The sequence below is a fragment of the Saccopteryx bilineata genome, chromosome 6 (assembly GCF_036850765.1).
Source record: "Saccopteryx bilineata isolate mSacBil1 chromosome 6, mSacBil1_pri_phased_curated, whole genome shotgun sequence".
In the NCBI taxonomy this organism is placed as follows: domain Eukaryota; kingdom Metazoa; phylum Chordata; class Mammalia; order Chiroptera; family Emballonuridae; genus Saccopteryx; species Saccopteryx bilineata.
Genome location: NC_089495.1, coordinates 4,089,094 through 4,105,510, shown reverse-complemented (window position 1 = coordinate 4,105,510; position 16,417 = coordinate 4,089,094). Strand labels below are relative to the sequence as shown.

The following is a 16,417-nucleotide window of genomic DNA, read 5'->3' as shown; positions in this document are numbered from 1 at the left end:
ATATAGCTCAACCTCAGTAAATGTCACTTTCGAAAATGAAACAAATTACTTTTTTTCCTAACATTCATCTTAAATTTCTTAATATTTTCTTAATTTCCTAAGAAATTTTTCATCTGTTTAAGTTTTTTTTTCTTTCTTTCTTTTTTTTTTTTACAGAGACAGACAGTCAGAGAGAGGGATACATAGAGACAGACAGACAGGAATGGAGAGAGATGAGAAGCATCAATCATCAGTTTTTTGTTGTGACACCTTAGTTGTTCATTGATTGCTTTCTCACATGTGCCTTGACCACAGGCCTTCAGCAGACCAAATAAACCCTTGCTTGAGCCAGCGAACTTGGGTCCAAGCTGGTGAGCTTTGCTCAAACCAGATGAGCCTGTGCTCATGCTGGCAACCTCAGGGTCTCGAACCTGGGTCCTCCGCATCCCAGTCCAACGCTCTATCCACTGTGCCACCGCCTGGTCAGGCAAGAAGAGGGGAGGAGCAGGAAGCATCAACTCCCATATGTACCTTGACCAGGCTAGAACAGTTTCAAACCTGCGAACTCAGTGTTCCGGGTCAACGCTTTATCCACTGCGCCACCACAGGTCAGGCATAAAATAGTTTATTCACAAATAAGCAAACATTCCTTTAGCAAGGCACTCCTTAAGTTTTGACTTCTCAAAAACATTTTAAAGGGAGGGAAAACAATACAAAATTATTTCTATATATGAGTGAGGAGAAAAAGTTGGGAGGAAAGGAAAAGCAACCTGCAGGAGAGATTGTAGGCTGCACTTGAAAAACACTGAATCACTCCACGTAAGAACGATTCCCTCCTGGTATGAGAACTGCAATTGTCACATGAAGCTGATGTAACTCATTCAAGAGCATGACTAGTTTATTCCAAGTTACTAAATAGCTGAATCAATCTTCATTTTTGGACAGACCTCCAGAGCACACCGTCGGCCATATGCGAGTGTTAAACGCAACAGCAGTTGTGGTGCTAAAAATACTTGTGAGAACACAGCAGTAAAAGAAGAGGGGAACACCAACAATATTCTCTGCGTACAAAAGAATGTATATTGTACAAAATACATCAGCTGATTAATTAAAATCAAATGTGACAGAACCTCGTGCCAGACTTGGGAATTCGTTCATTTCAAACAATCCAGAAGTCTGCTCTATTTTCTGCACGAGTCACTGGCCGGTGGCCGGGGCGGACTGCGTCCCACTCAGCCCGGCCATGCCTCCCCCGCCAGCTGTGCAGGGAGAGATGTACAGTCAGCACTGGCTGGACACATGTCGTTTCTACAGAAGGATAACAAAAATATTACTTTGTTTCTGCTATTTTAAGCTAACAGCAAAATTATATAAATCACATTTTAAATATTTTTCTCATCAGAATTTATAGATGCTTTGTCTCAGTGATGAAGGTAATTGATGTTCTCAAAGAAGACAACCTTAGGGGAATTCGCTGCTATTACACTGGTTTATTTGTAGAAGGAGAGAGAGTATTAGTTTCTCCCACTGCTAGAGAGTACAGGGTATATAAAGAACCCGGAATCCGGGCAACTGGGTTAAACCAATCTCTTATCTCTCTACAGCTCTGTAGCAAGAGGCAAGTTAGCTAACCTTGCTGTCTCATGAAAACATTATACATCATTATAAATTACAAAGTATCCATGTGGTTACTGTAATAGTTGTGGCAATGAAGTTAATCGAGGCTAAGCCTCAGGAGAAATACACTGGGGCTACCAATAGTATACTTTTTAAAAACAAATCACAGGGCGTTTATGTCCTCAATAATCTGGAGCCAGAAATCAGAGGTCTAAGTCCTCTGAAAAGACCAACTTGGACTGGCCAAGTTTCAAGGCAATATTATTTGTTCCAAAATAAGCCATTCCTCTGTATTTCCAACACATCTCAGAGAATCAAGAAATACTTTCTGTAATTCCATAAGGTTATTTAAAAAAAAACCAAACCTACACAGCAGACGTCACGCCTGCCTCAGAGGCAGTTTTCGTATATAATTTCGTAAATTGAGGTGAAATTCACACAATCTACAGTTTATACATTTTAAAGTGTACGGTTCAGTTCAGTGGCTTTTAGTACTTTCACAATGCTGTGCAACCACCCCTGCTTTCTAGTTCTAGAAATGTATATCACCCTAGGAACACACCCTGTACCCACAAAGTAACCACACTCGCCCTCCCCTCCCCTCCCCTCCCCTCCCCTGGTAACTACCAGTAGCTTTCTGTCTCAGTGGGTTCACCTGTTATGGATGCGTCCCGTGAAAGGATCATACAATATGTGATCTCTGTGTCTTCCACCACTGAGCAGTGTTTTCAAAGTTCATTCAGGTTATGATTTGAATCGAGTTGAGTGATAGGTGTCCAACAATGCTTAATAAGAATGGTAACAAATATTCATTGAGTGCTTACTGAGCAGTTTATTTTGATAAGGAAACAAGCTGAGAGAGTCCAATGGCCTTACCTGTCATACAACCAGTAGGGGGCAAGGTTAGCATTAACATTCACTCTCTTATCGTCTTTCAGAAACACGTGAGGTGGTGTGCAGTCCCGGAATGAATCTATCCACATTTAAGGTATCAGTCCGAGGTTAAGATTAGTCTAGGCTGTCTCTGGAAGGAGATGCCAGGAAGAATGTGGACCAGGAATGGAGGAAAACCTGAATTCAAAGTTGAAATCCCGCATTTTCAAGTGCCGTGACTGCGCGCAAGGTACCAGAACTCAAGGAGAGCTCCAGGTTTGAAAAGGCCCAGGTCCCTGTTTCTCCACGGAGGACTGCACTGTGGAGCAGAGGACACATGCACGTCTCCTGACAAGACAGCTCCGACCCGGGGACCTCCTGTGGGACACACGTGCCCCGGGTGGGGCGCAGTCCCGGCCCCCACGCCCACGCCCTCTGTGTCTCCAGCCCCTTTCCCTACAGTGCAGTCCCGGCCCCCACGTCCATGCCCACACCCTCTGTGTCTCCGGCCCCTTTCCCTACAGTGCAGTCCCGGCCCCCATGCCCACGCCCACGCCCTCTGTGTCTCCCGCCCCTTCCTACAGTGCAGTCCCGGCCCCCACGCCCACGCCCACGCCCACACCCTCTGTGTCTCCAGCCCCTTTCCCTACAGTGCAGGCCTGGCCAGCAGCGGGCACATCACCTGGGAGCTGGGGGCAGTGAAGAGCCTGCGGGGCTCCCAGACACACAGAACCAGACCCTCAGGGGACTCTTACGACCTTAAGGCTTAAATGGTGCCACGCCAGCTGCCTCAAAAAAAAAAAAAAAAAAGTGGCACAAAACCAAAACCTTAATGTGACCTATTTAACCGAGACACAGAAGATAAGCAGGAAAGTCCTAAAAATAAGTCGTTAGGGACTCTTTCCCCTTCTCCAGAGATATGAGCGACAGAGACTAAACACCAGGCAGGCAGAGGAAGAGGAGGCTGGTGGGGAGACAGCCTCAGGCAGAGGAAGAGGAGGCTGGTGGGGAGACAGCCTCAGGCAGAGGAAGAGGAGGCTGGTGGGGAGACAGCCTCAGGCAGAGGAAGAGGAGGCTGGTGGGGAGACAGCCTCAGGCAGAGGAAGAGGAGGCTGGTGGGGAGACAGCCTCAGGCAGAGGAAGAGGAGGCTGGTGGGGAGACAGCCTCAGGCAGAGGAAGAGGAGGCTGGTGGGGAGACAGCCTCAGGCAGAGGAAGAGGAGGCTGCGTGGGGAGACAGCCTCAGGCAGAGGAAGAGGAGGCTGGTGGGGAGACAGCCTCAGGCAGAGGAAGAGGAGGCTGCGTGGGGAGACAGCCTCAGGCAGAGGAAGAGGAGGCTGGTGGGGAGACAGCCTCAGGCAGAGGAAGAGGAGGCTGGTGGGGAGACAGCCTCAGGCAGAGGAAGAGGAGGCTGGTGGGGAGACAGCCTCAGGCAGAGGAAGAGGAGGCTGGTGGGGAGACAGCCTCAGGCAGAGGAAGAGGAGGCTGGTGGGGAGACAGCCTCAGGCAGAGGAAGAGGAGGCTGGTGGGGAGACAGCCTCAGGCAGAGGAAGAGGAGGCTGCGTGGGGAGACAGCCTCAGGCAGAGGAAGAGGAGGCTGGTGGGGAGACAGCCTCAGGCAGAGGAAGAGGAGGCTGGTGGGGAGACAGCCTCAGGCAGAGGAAGAGGAGGCTGGTGGGGAGACAGCCTCAGGCAGAGGAAGAGGAGGCTGGTGGGGAGACAGCCTCAGGCAGAGGAAGAGGAGGCTGGTGGGGAGACAGCCTCAGGCAGAGGAAGAGGAGGCTGGTGGGGAGACAGCCTCAGGCAGAGGAAGAGGAGGCTGGTGGGGAGACAGCCTCAGGCAGAGGAAGAGGAGGCTGGTGGGGAGACAGCCTCAGGCAGAGGAAGAGGAGGCTGGTGGGGAGATAGCCTGCTCTGCCCACAGCAGTGTTTAGCGGGATTGTACACAGGCGCTCCAGCGAGATTTATGTCGCTTGGACTGCACCCAATCTTTTCTGGCCTGCAGAAAGGAAAACGGATTATTCTGGGATTTGAGAGCCTAACGGCTCTCTGGGAGCCCCTTCTTCCATATCGCTGAGCAGAGCCCGGGGTGACCCAGCATTTCGCCAGTGAGTGCACTTAAAAGTGAAGTCCAAACATCTTTATAAATAACACAGGCTCGTATTTTTCTTATCAAAACGAAAACAATGAAATAAATATAACACATTCCAATGTAACTAAAATAAACAGCAGAAACATCCCTTTGCTCTATGAAAACAAAGCAATTATTATTACCATCACAGACAATAATCCAAATATTATGGCAACTAGGAGCAATCACTGTTTTTTTCTTGTTCTTCTTTCATGAATGTGAGTGATACTGATTTTTATTTTCTTAAATGAGCATCAAGTATTCTGATTGTCATGAATTTTAATAGGAAACATGATACAAGAATATCTTTGTAGTTTATAGGGATGTACAATGTTTTTATATGACATTTTCAGCTCTGAAAAGACAAGAAGGACAAGAAGAAATTCTGAGATTTAAAAAATTTATGTATACTTATTTGTAGATTTAGTCACCCATCTCATTTACTCATTCAAGAAGTAAGCGCTACTTGACCAGGCGGTGGTGCAGTGGATAGAGCGTCGGACTAGGATGCGGAGGACTCAGGTTCAAAACCTCAAGGTCGCTGGCTTGAGCACGGGCTCATCTGGTTTGAGCAAAAGCTCACCAGCTTGAACCCAAGGTCGCTGGCTTGAGCAAGGGGTCACTTGCTCTGCTGTAGCCCCCACGATCAAGGCACAATATGAGAAAGCAATCAACAAACAACTAAGGTGTCGCAACAAAAACCTGATGATTGATGCTTCTCATCTCTCTTCCTTCCTGTCTGCCTGTCCCTGTCTATCCCTCTCTCTGTCATGTCTTTCTCTCTCTCTCTCTCTCTCTCTCTCTCTCTCTCTCTCTCACACACACACACACACACACACACATACACAGTGCTGAGCTCCGTGTCCCACCCTGGGGGCCGGCCACAGGAGTAAAGGGGGCTCAACCTTGGCCCCCAGTGAGCTTGAAATCACTCAGTGACCAGCAGCTGCCACAAAGGTGCGGCTTTACCATCTGCCGCAGCTTTTGCTTGGCCCTCATCCGGGTGCCATGTAAGGGGGTATGGCTGTCTCAAAACACTGCTTACCACTTCACAACTGAAATAAATGTCCTACTTCAGTAAAGCACAAAGTATAGACACAAAACATTACAAATACGTGGAGTCTGGTGGTGGTGCAGAGGACAGAACATTGACCTGGGATGCTGAGGCCCCCGGTTCAAAACTCCAAGATTGCCAGGTTGCCAGCTTGAGTCCGGGTATGTCAGTGTGAAGGTGGGCTTGCCGACTTGAGTCCGAGTATGTCAGTGTGAAGGTGGGCTTGCCAGCTTGAGTCCGAGTATGTCAGTGTGAAGGTGGGCTTGCCGACTTGAGTCCGAGTATGTCAGTGTGAAGGTGGGCTTGCCGACTTGAGTCCGAGTATGTCAGTGTGAAGGTGGGCTGGCCAGCTTGAGTTCGAGTATGTCAGTGTGAAGGTGGGCTTGCCAGCTTGAGTCCGAGTATGTCAGTGTGAAGGTGGGCTTGCCAGCTTGAGTACGGGGTTGCTGGCTTGAGGCCAAGGCTGCTGGCTTGAGCAAGGGGTCAGTGGCTCGACTGGAACCCTGGCCAAGGCACATATGAGAGGCAATCAATGAACAACTAAAGTGAGGCAGCTATGAGTTGCTGCTTCTTATCTCCCTCCCTCCTGTCTGTTCCTATCTGTCCCTTCCAGTCTATCTGTCCTTCTCCCTCTAAAATCAATGTTTAAAAAAGCCTCACCAGTGGTAGCTCAGTGGATAGAGCGTCAACCTGGGATGCTGAGGTCCTAGGGTTGAAACTCTGAGGTCACCGGCTTGAACGTGGGGTCACCAGCTAGTGTGAGGGATGATTAACAAGATCACAAAGTCACTGGCTTAAGTCCAAAGGTCATTGGCTTGAAGCCCAAAGGTCAATGGCTTGAAGCCCAAGGTTGCTGGCTTGAGCAAGGGGTCACTAGCTCTGCTGTAGCCCCCCTCTGCCCCCTGGTTAAGGCACAAATGAGAAACCAATCAATGAACAACTAAGGAGCTGCAACGAAGAACTGATGCTTCTTATCTCTCTCCTCACCTTTCTCAAAAGCAACCAATCAGTAAATAAATAAAATCCATTTTAAAAAGAGGAAAAAACCTATTGTCACAAAGTATTTGTGTGCTTTTCTTTGTTGTTTTGTTATCCAACAAGCCCCAAAGCAGACAGAAGTACATAAAACGAAGTTTGGTACAGATGTTTCTGTCCGCACTGAAGGACACCCTCATGGTGTGAGAGGCTGCAAGGAGCGGGCAGGAAGGTCATGCGAAGGACACAAGCAGCTCCTTCTGCCCGCTTCACGAAGGCCAACAGAGATCACAGGAGCATGTGCAGGTATCCCGGCTACTGCCCACAGCCTGGGGATCCCCTCAGATCAGGGAGAGGAGCCTTCTTTCAAAAGAACACAGCCAATTCAAAAAAAACTAACATCAATTTATTATTGCACCTAAGGCAAGCTGGTATTTCAGCTGATAAAATTATTTCTAGCTACATTACTTCTCATTCTCTGGTAAAGAAAAGACTAAAACGTTTTCTGCAGAGACCCAGGGCCATAGGTTTAGGAGAAATGCATTGTGTGGGTCACATATAAAAAGTATCAGACGTCTTGAACGGTTGGCTCAGTGGTAGAATGTTGGCCCAGCGTGTGTAAGTCCTGGGTTCGATTCCCAGCCAGGGCACATAGGAGAGACGCCCATCTGCTTCTCCACCCCTCCCCCTCTCCTTCCTCTCTCTCTCTCTTCCCCTCCCACAGCCAAGGCTCCATTGGAGCAAAGTTGGCCCTGGCACTGAGGATGCTACAAGGTGACCGCCTCAGGTGCTAGAATGGCTCCAGTTGCAGCAGACAATGCCCCCTGGTGGGCAGAGCATTGCCCCCTGGTGGGCATGCTGGGTTGATCCTGGTCAAGCACATGCGAGAGTCTGTCTGCCTTCCCTTTCAGTTCAGAAAAAATACAAAAAAATGAATTTATTGTGGTAACACTGGCTCACAAAACCACATGAAAATGCTTTCTCAGTAGAAGTATTAATACTTTGTCAAGGGCAGATCTGTAACTGAGTGGAAGGACCTCCGGAACCAAGCCAAAGCAGGTCCAGTGACCCCGCTGGACACCTTGGCCAGCTTGGCGGCTCCCGCCCCTGGCGCGAGGCTGCAGCCCGTGTCTGCTGCCGAGGACAGAAGACAGCAGCTCAAAGTCCCCAGGGACGGCTGTGGTAGACCAAGCACCTTCTGTCTATGAATTATTCTCAGAATGCATTCAGAAGTTAATCGCCAACTTCAAGTTAAAGAAGAGAAACGTTTTTTAAAGATGAGTCCTTCTGTACAGTCTTGGGAGGGCTGTGGGACGGCCCAGGACAATGGAGAGGTCAGGGCTGCAGTGTGTCAGGACGGTGGCTGGCGCCCCTCACAGGGCAGGGTGGCACAGGCGACGTGGGCTGTGTGCTTCGTGCCCGTTGGGCAGCTGGTCCCACCGTCACACCAGTGAAAGTGGGTCACGGCTTCCTGGGTTCACTGTGAGAGAGCCGTATCTGAGTACATTATTCACTTCTAGAAAGTGGACCCATCATGAAATCCTTTTCTGATTTACAAGATGGTTGTAGGGACTTTTTGTTTTATTAAGTTAACCGCCCTGAAATTTGGCGGTAGGGTTGACCTAGCTCCAAACCCTAGCCACGCCCTGACAGCTGCTGCAGAGCCCTGCGTGGAGCTGCACCCGAGTGCTTACAATCCCCTTTTCTAACGGGACCATGGGCTGACCCCCCCACCTGCCCCCACCTGTGCTTCACCTCCCAGGGCGAATGGGGCCCTCTGCAAGGGGAGGGAGGGAGGAGGGAGGAGACACAGGCACGGCAGGGAGGACATGGGGGACCCCAACAAGCAGCAGAAAGTGCACAGCGCTATTCCAGAGCACGACAGAACAGAAGGCTCTGGTCTAAAGGGACCCTGTGGTCCGCTGGGTCTCCACTTCCCGCTGTGCCACTTCCTGTCTCCCGTCGACGGGAAGCAGAGGGACCCCGACACTGTTCTCCATTTCTCCGTACCTGCCGGACCGTTCGGCTGCAACACGGAAGAACACCCGTTACTCCCTCTGCTGAACACAGCGGAGCTAACGGTGGCTTCGGAACTGCTGTAACATGTACAAACTGTGCACATGCGTTTCCAAGAAATAAATTAGTAAATCAATAAAGATTCAAACTGAATGTTGTCATAAAATCACTATAATTTTTTTAGATAAGACTTGTGGGCCACATACAGCGATCTAATTTTGAAGAACTGCTAAAGCTCTAAAGAAACGCCAGAGAGTATCACGCAAACCCTGAAGTAAAAACATTCCCAATCATGTTTTCCTTGGAGGCAAGTTGAGACCGCTAGCCAAGAGGAATATTTTAAGAACCCCCCAAACAGCACTGGGGACAGGAGAAAGGCAGAGGACCGCAGAGCCTTCCTTTCACACAGTGACAGGGGCCCCGAAAGCACACGTCTTGACCTGAAAAGGAGCCGCCACCTGCGGCCTGCACGGCTACAGTTGCGAAGGGCTGCTGAGTGCTACATTGTTTGAGCTCCGCACATTCTGTGCAGTGGCTTCATAAACACCAGCAGCGACTACTCTCCCTCAAAAGAGTTGATCGTGTTTGTTCGATTGAATTTCTCTAGAAACCGAGAGCGGCCATGAAGGAAGAAGACTGTCCCACGTAAGACAGACCACGGGCAGGGAGAGGGCTCTCAGCTCATGTCTGAGCTTTTACCCCTAAGGGTCCAGGTTGGCAGTGACCCAGCCCAGTCAGGAAAGAGTCCCCAGCTTGAGAGACGTGACGACGCAGTGACACAAGTGCAGATGAGGCCTTGTACTTGAGCCCTGGTGTCTGGTCCCTTCGTGTCCCCCAAGCTGGCTCTTCTCAGGGCCCTCAGGCACCCCTGGAAGGCAGGGCCTGAAGCTGCTCCCACAGAAAACTCAAATCCCAACATCACTGCTTTTCCAGCTGAGGAGGGCGTGCAGGAGCCACACTCCAGCATGTGCAGAAGGTCCGTGGCCTCAGGGAAGGGGACCGTCAGGTGACTCGGAGGCAGCACCAGGTCAGGAGAGCACACTCAGGCCCAGCCCCGCCCCTGCTCCTCCTCCTAACAGGGGCTCGGACGTGCCAGCCTCCCTGAACGTGAGCAGTCAGGGACACTCCGCAGGACCAGTGACCGGCCTGGTCCAGAGCAAGCAAATGTACCTCGTCTGAACTTCCCAGGTAATGCTCTCCTTATGTGTGTAAAGCTGAGGTGACAGCAGACAGTACCCGATGTTTTACTCTTCGGGGGATGTTAGCACGCTGTGCTTTCTGTTGTGAGGCTAACAGCTGTAAGTTCTGACTTTCCCAGTTACTGTTCTGAGCACTGTGCACGTCTGATGTTCGGCTCTCACACAAGCCCGTGATGGACAGACGCAGGGAAGGTCCCTGGCCCATTTCACAGAGGAGGGATGCTGGCTTGGTGAGATGGAGCCCTTACCTCAGCCTGCTGGCTAGACAGTCCCCAGCACCCAGGCAGTTCTAGAGTCCACTCTCGTCTTACGTGGGGGTGGGGAGGCTAACTGTCCGTCTCTGAGACCTCTGCATCTAGGACAAGCCATCATGCCTGGCATTTAACTATCCTGTACTGAATTTTTCTTTCTTATTGTTTTGTATCACCCTGCCATTAGAACTCCAGAGGCTTGCACCTGTGTTATGGTTCTGTGCGTCTTCCACTGCAGAAGACTCTTCACGTCGATGCACCACAGACCGGGACACTGTTGATGACGATGCCAGCATGGGTCAGCCCACGGGGACCTCTGGGCAGAGCACACTGCGTGTGCCAGGTGGACGGAGGTGTTCTCAGGGCGATCACTTAAACAGTAACTGCCTCGTCACACCCTTCTTCATCCCTGAAGAGTGATGTGTTGACTTCTGTCCTCACGTAGAGTAGTAGAAGGCAGTGACAAGTGACACAGATGGAACACGGAAGCCTGTCAGAGGTCGCAGCATGTAGAAGAACCCTGGCTTCACCACTAGCTCAGTCAAGGAAAAGCAATACTAGGTTTTGAGGCCACTGTTGTACCTCTACCTAATGTCACTGGTTCCGGGAGGACACCATGCAGAGTGCAGTAACTCAGACGTATGATGTCGCCTACACGTAGACTCTAAGGAACAAAATAAGCAAGCTCACGAAACCGAAACAGACTGGGAGACAGAGATCAGACTGAGGGTCACCGGGGGAGGGGGCTGGGTGACAAGGTGAGGGGTTAAGAAGGACCAATGGGAGGGACAGAACAGTCATGGGGATGTCCATGCACAGGGAACAGTCAATAACACTGTGATAGCCACGTATCGGCCCAGGTGCAGTCTGGGAATCTCAGGGGATCCCTCTGTAAAGTATGTAACCAGTACGCTGGGCACCTAAAAACTAATATAAAATGACATTAAAAGTAAACTGTAATTGGGGGCAAAAAGCCGCTAAAAAACGAAGTAAGATAAACCAGTACACTGGTATAAACGCGCTACCCTACAGCAGTGACCTGAGTCCCTCAGGCAGCCACGCCAGCACTGACCTGGGCACGGCCGGCCTTCACCGCCGGCGCTGACCCGGTCCTGGGCTCTCCTGCAGGCCCACAGGGCCAGACCCCGTGGCTCGGGACCGGCTCCGGCCACCTGCAGGAACCCTCCGCAGCCTCGGACGGGTGCAGACCCGCGGCAGTCGACTTGATTCTTTCTAGAAGCGTTTCTTCTTCCATTTCCTCCTGCATGACCTGTCGCTCAACCGTCCTTCCTGCTTACAACGCGCAAGGCCAGTCCTGGAGATGGCGTGCCTGAGCCCAGGTGCCACCATGGGGCTCCTTCTGCCGGCTCTGAGGCAGGACCAGCCCAGCCCCTCCCGGCCCCTGGTGGTGGCGGGACACCCTTCTCCAAGCTGTCCTCCTTCTGCGTCTTTCTAAGCTTGGAGAGTTCATCCTTACAGGCGTCAGACCGAGTACCAGTCACCTAGCCGGGACACACTGGACTGTGGCGGGTGTCCTCGCCGCTTCCTACGACTGACCAGCCTCTCTCTCCACCCCCCCGAGGAACACACTTGTTTCCAGGTTTGGCTGATTCCCGGCACGGCTGCTCCACACGGCCACGTGCAGATCTGGGGTGAGCACACGCTCCCATTTTCCTAAGGCTACTATTACCTACGAGCGGGGCTGCCAGGGGAGCCGGGCAGAGCCTACTTCACTTCCCAGGGAACTTCCACAGCGTTTGAGCGCGGCCGCACCCTCCTGCACTCCCGGCAGCAGGCGTGGTCATCCGGGGACGAGGCACCGCATCGAGGGCTGCCACCCGACTTGATCACACAGCCGCTCCTCCAGCGGCGTGGGGACCTCACTGTGCTTCACACCTGCACTTCGCCGATGACGAGTGGTGTGGAGCACCTTTCCGGGGCTGAGGGCCCTCAGGACATCTTAGTGCTCAAAACTATTTTTGGGTCAGTTTTTGTTTGAGTTGTTTTCTTACTTTTAAGTCTTGAGAGCTCTTTATATTTCTGGGTGTAGGTCCCCGGTCACATGAGATCTGTAAGTATTTTCTCCTCTTCTCTATAACATCCTCACAGAGTAAAAACTGTCCATTTTGATGAACGTAGGTGTTAATATTTTCTTACATGTCCTGCTTTTGGTGTTGTAGCTAAGGATCTGTCTAAGCCATCATGAAGATTTTCCTCCTGTACTTCCGAGTTTTTTATTTCACGTGTTAGCACAGCATTCAGGAGAAGTGACTTCTGTAAAGTGTGAGGTCCAGTTCATTTTTCGGCACACGGATGTCCCGTTGCTCCTTTGCCGTCCATTGAAAACACTGTCCTCTCTCCTCTGAACACCTACACACCTTGTCAGAACCACGACCCCGTCCCTGTGGGTCTCCTTGGGGACGCTCCGCCTGTCCCATCACGTCTGTCCTCTCTCCTCTGAACACCTCCACACCTTGTCAGAACCACGACCCCGTCCCTGTGGGTCTCCTTGGGGACGCTCCGCCTGTCCCATCACGTCTGTCCTTTCTCAGCACCATGTGGCCCTGATCAAGGACACCTTGAACTCAGGCAGTGCTGGTCCTGCGACTTTGTCCTTTTCTTTCAGAGCAGTTCCAGATACACAAGGTACTTTTTCTCACTGTGTGCAAGCTCGAGTCGGCATGTCCACGTCCCCAGATGAGTCTCCTGAGACTACGTCTGGGGCCGTGTGTAATCCACAGGTCACCGCGACCCCGCAGTGTTTAACCCACAGATCACTGAGACCCCATGGTGTTTAACCCACAGATCACCGCATCCCCGCAGTGTGTAATCCACAGATCACCGCGACCCCGCGGTGTGTAACCCACAGATCACCGCGACCCCGCGGTGTGTAACCCACAGATCACCGCGACCCCGCGGTGTGTAACCCACAGATCACCGCGACCCCGCGGTGTGTAACCCACAGATCACCGCGACCCGCGGTATTTAACCCACAGATCACCGAGACCCCGCGGTGTGTAATCCACAGATCACCGCGACACCGCGGTGTGTAATCCACAGATCACCGCGACCCCGCGGTGTGTAATCCACAGATCACCGCGACCCCGCGGTGTGTAATCCACAGATCACCGCGACCCCGCGGTGTGTAATCCACAGATCACCGCGACCCCGCGGTGTGTAATCCACAGATCACCGCGTCCCCGCGGTGTGTAATCCACAGATCACCGCGTCCCCGCGGTGTGTAATCCACAGATCACCGCGACCCCGCGGTGTGTAATCCACAGATCACCGCGACCCCGCGGTGTGTAATCCACAGATCACCGCGTCCCCGCGGTGTGTAATCCACAGATCACCGCGACCCCGCGGTGTGTAATCCACAGATCACCGTGTCCCCGCGGCGTCTTCCAGTCTATAAGCACAGAGTGTCTCATTTAGTTCTGTGCTTTTTAAAACCAGCGTTTTGTAGTTTTCAGCATACAGATTCTGCACATTAGGCTAGATTTACACTTAAACACTCCAGTGTTGACCTTACATTGCTGAATGCTGACAATCTGAAGTCACTTATCAGTCCTACGAGTTTTGTAGATTTCTTGCAACTGTCTACACAATCATGCTGACTCTCAACATAGTTGGACTTCTCCCGCTCTAACCGAAACATCTTTTATCTCCTTGTCTTCCTGCCCTTTTACTTCATTCATCTGTCCCTAACCAAGAGACCCAGGTCCCCCCAGTCCCCAGGGAGCGCTAACACCTGGAGGTTAATCCCACGTAGGAGCCAAGCTTGCACCTGGCCAGCAGAGAGCGCAGGTGTGCCCTGAGCGTGGAGGGACCGGTTGGAGGGACCCATGCAGCAGAGCGCATGCGGTTCGCAGGCCTGACCCGTGGCCAGCTTAAGTCCAGCTGGGTACAGAAACAAATGAAGGAATATCCACAAAGGACAAAGGGTGTTTCTTCCTCTGGACCCACAGGAAGGAAGGGCTGGCTGATGGAGACCCTTGGTGAATTAGAGGTAAAGAAAACAGGGCATTCACTCATGGAAGCTGGACTTGTACCTGGTATTTCAGGCCAGTGAACGTGGGTCAGCACTAACATATAAGGTAACATGACCCTCGATAACCACCAATGGAAACAGAACATTCTGGGGCAATTTCAACCTTTTCCCCTTCGTGACGTTAAACACTAATATCTTCAACTTCTTGGACCAGAGAGCTGCAGGGTTAACTCATGACACAGGAGCCACCACAGCCATCTTAAAATTCCATCTGTACTGTGTTTGCATGTTATAATTCTACTGGTTTACATAAAAACAATTAATACAAAGCATTCTTAGGGGGAGGGAGAGGGGGAGGGGAAGGAAGCCAGATACTTAGCAGAGGCAAAATAGTCCCACGCGGAGCAGAGGGCACGACTCACGAAGCTGCAGTGCCTCGGGGTGACCAGAGGTTGAGCAGCAAAGTAGAAATAGAAACAGTAACAAACCGTTTCAATTTTTATGAATAACAAAAACAGTAATTAAAAAAAAAACTACCTTTAAGTCACAGAAATGAGGGCAAGTCATGTTACAGATAGAAATGCGTAAGATAAAACATATCCAAATGGGATTAGACGTCCCTGTTTCATCCTAAGGAGAGCCATCTGTAAAAACAATCACTGCCGCATTCCTTCGGCTTTTTAAACCGTCACGACCACAGGTCACACTGTTTCCTGGTCAAGTGCAGAAGGAAGTGCATGTGACTGTGAGAACACGCGTTTCCCTCCCAAGTCTGCTGGGATCTGACTTCTCCCAGTGGCGGCAGGGGGTCCTCACTGCCCATCGCCCACCCGAGGGGCGCAGCAGTGGCGGAAGGTGATGAGCCAGGGGGGGGTCCTCACCGCCCACAGGCAGGTGCACAAAGCGAACCGGGACACGCCCCCCGCCCCGCCCCGCCCCGCGCGCTCACCCAGTCGAAGGACAGGATCCAGCAGCCGCGCGCCAGGCCCAGCAGCACGTTGAGGGTGCGCAGCGCCTGCCCGACCAGCACGTGCGTGGTGCTCTCGCACACTTCGCGGGCTAACGAGAAGCCCTTCAACTTGGCCACCACCCGGAGGATGATGTTCTGCTTCCTAGCAAATAGGAAGGGAAAAAAAGAAATCAACAGAAGAAATGTTTCCTGCCTGTGGACACGGAGGTGCTTACATGAAATTAAATGTGCGCGCGCGCGCGCGCGCACACACACACACACACACACACACACACAGCTGGAAAGCAGAAATTCTGCACTGATTTCAGGTATTGAGTTCATGTCTTAATTTCTTTCCCATCCATCGCTTGAAATCTGGGGAAGCAGAAAGAACGTCAGGCCTCGACTCCAACCGTCTATTTTAATGGCTGAGAACTCAGAGGCCAGGCCCCATCCAGGGGAGGGCAGCGGCCAGCACCAGAACCCTGACCCAACAGCAGCCCAGTGCCCTCCCTGCCACAGCAATCATGCACTTTTTAGGCCTACTGGACCCACTCTGTGCATGGCCAGGACCAAGCGTCTCACCTGCATGTTTTCTTAGGAAAATACACCGTTTATTGAGTCAAACACGTGGTTTTTCTCGGAGACGGGAGGGAAGACCCTTGTCACTCAATCGTCACATCCAGGCCTCGGGCAAACCTGCCGAGGCTCCTTACTTCACTGACCTCATCGCTGTGCCCTCTGCTCGGTCAGGGATTTTTTTTTTTTTTTAATTCTTCCCATCTAACTTCCTTCCCAACTAACTGTCCATTGTTCCTCTCTTCCTTCCTGTGCTTTCAGTGCTCGGACACCACTCTTCCCTCTCTCCCGTGAGTTCTGGAAATCCCCAGTGAAATACAAAGGATGTGTATGGCTTCCTAAGCTGCTCTGGGAGGTGCACAGCAGTTAAGAAATAACCTCTCCCTTCTCCAAGAATGACGTTACAGGGGAACTGGGCTGTCATCCACGCTCAGACGGCCTCTTACACCCTCCATATGACGGCCCTTCTTAGTTTGATGTCTCGTGACCTTGGGTGTGCTGAGCCCAAGACGGGGTTCTCTACCTGTAGAAAGGGGCACACTGGGTCACGGTTGTAGGTTCTTAGCACTTTCTAGAGTAGAGAAGATGAGTAAGTGAGGTAGGGACCCAGGTCCCATCACCACTTCAACCAGAGATCCGTATTTACTGGATTGTGGAAAATATAAAATTTGGTGTGTGTATGTTGGGGCAGGGATGGGGGGAGGCAGAAAGCAGTGAAAACCTTTATCTAAAGCTCTCCAGAGTCCTTTATGGCCATGTGCCCATGACCTCCCTGGTTCCGAGACTGGCCGTGCTGATGAACAG

The 16,417-nt window shown here is 51.5% G+C and overlaps 1 protein-coding gene across 3 annotated transcripts in view; it reads right to left on the bottom strand.

The window, feature by feature from the left end:
* The window catches only part of MCPH1 (microcephalin 1), a 209,931-nt gene that overhangs the window by 130,587 nt on the left and 62,927 nt on the right, over window positions 1-16,417 (bottom strand). Inside the window, exons 11-12 of one of the 3 annotated variants that reach the window (XM_066234643.1) lie at window positions 15,035-15,197; window positions 8,030-8,108 (exon numbers count right to left, since the gene is read on the bottom strand). The exons of 1 other annotated variant lie outside the window; for it this stretch is intronic. In XM_066234643.1, coding sequence (XP_066090740.1) covers window positions 8,106-8,108; window positions 15,035-15,197 — 166 coding nt within the window. In that variant the 3' untranslated portion in view covers window positions 8,030-8,105. Of the gene's footprint in view, window positions 1-8,029; window positions 8,109-15,034; window positions 15,198-16,417 lie in introns of those variants that run through there. One more of the 3 variants, XM_066234640.1, reaches the window with a different exon arrangement.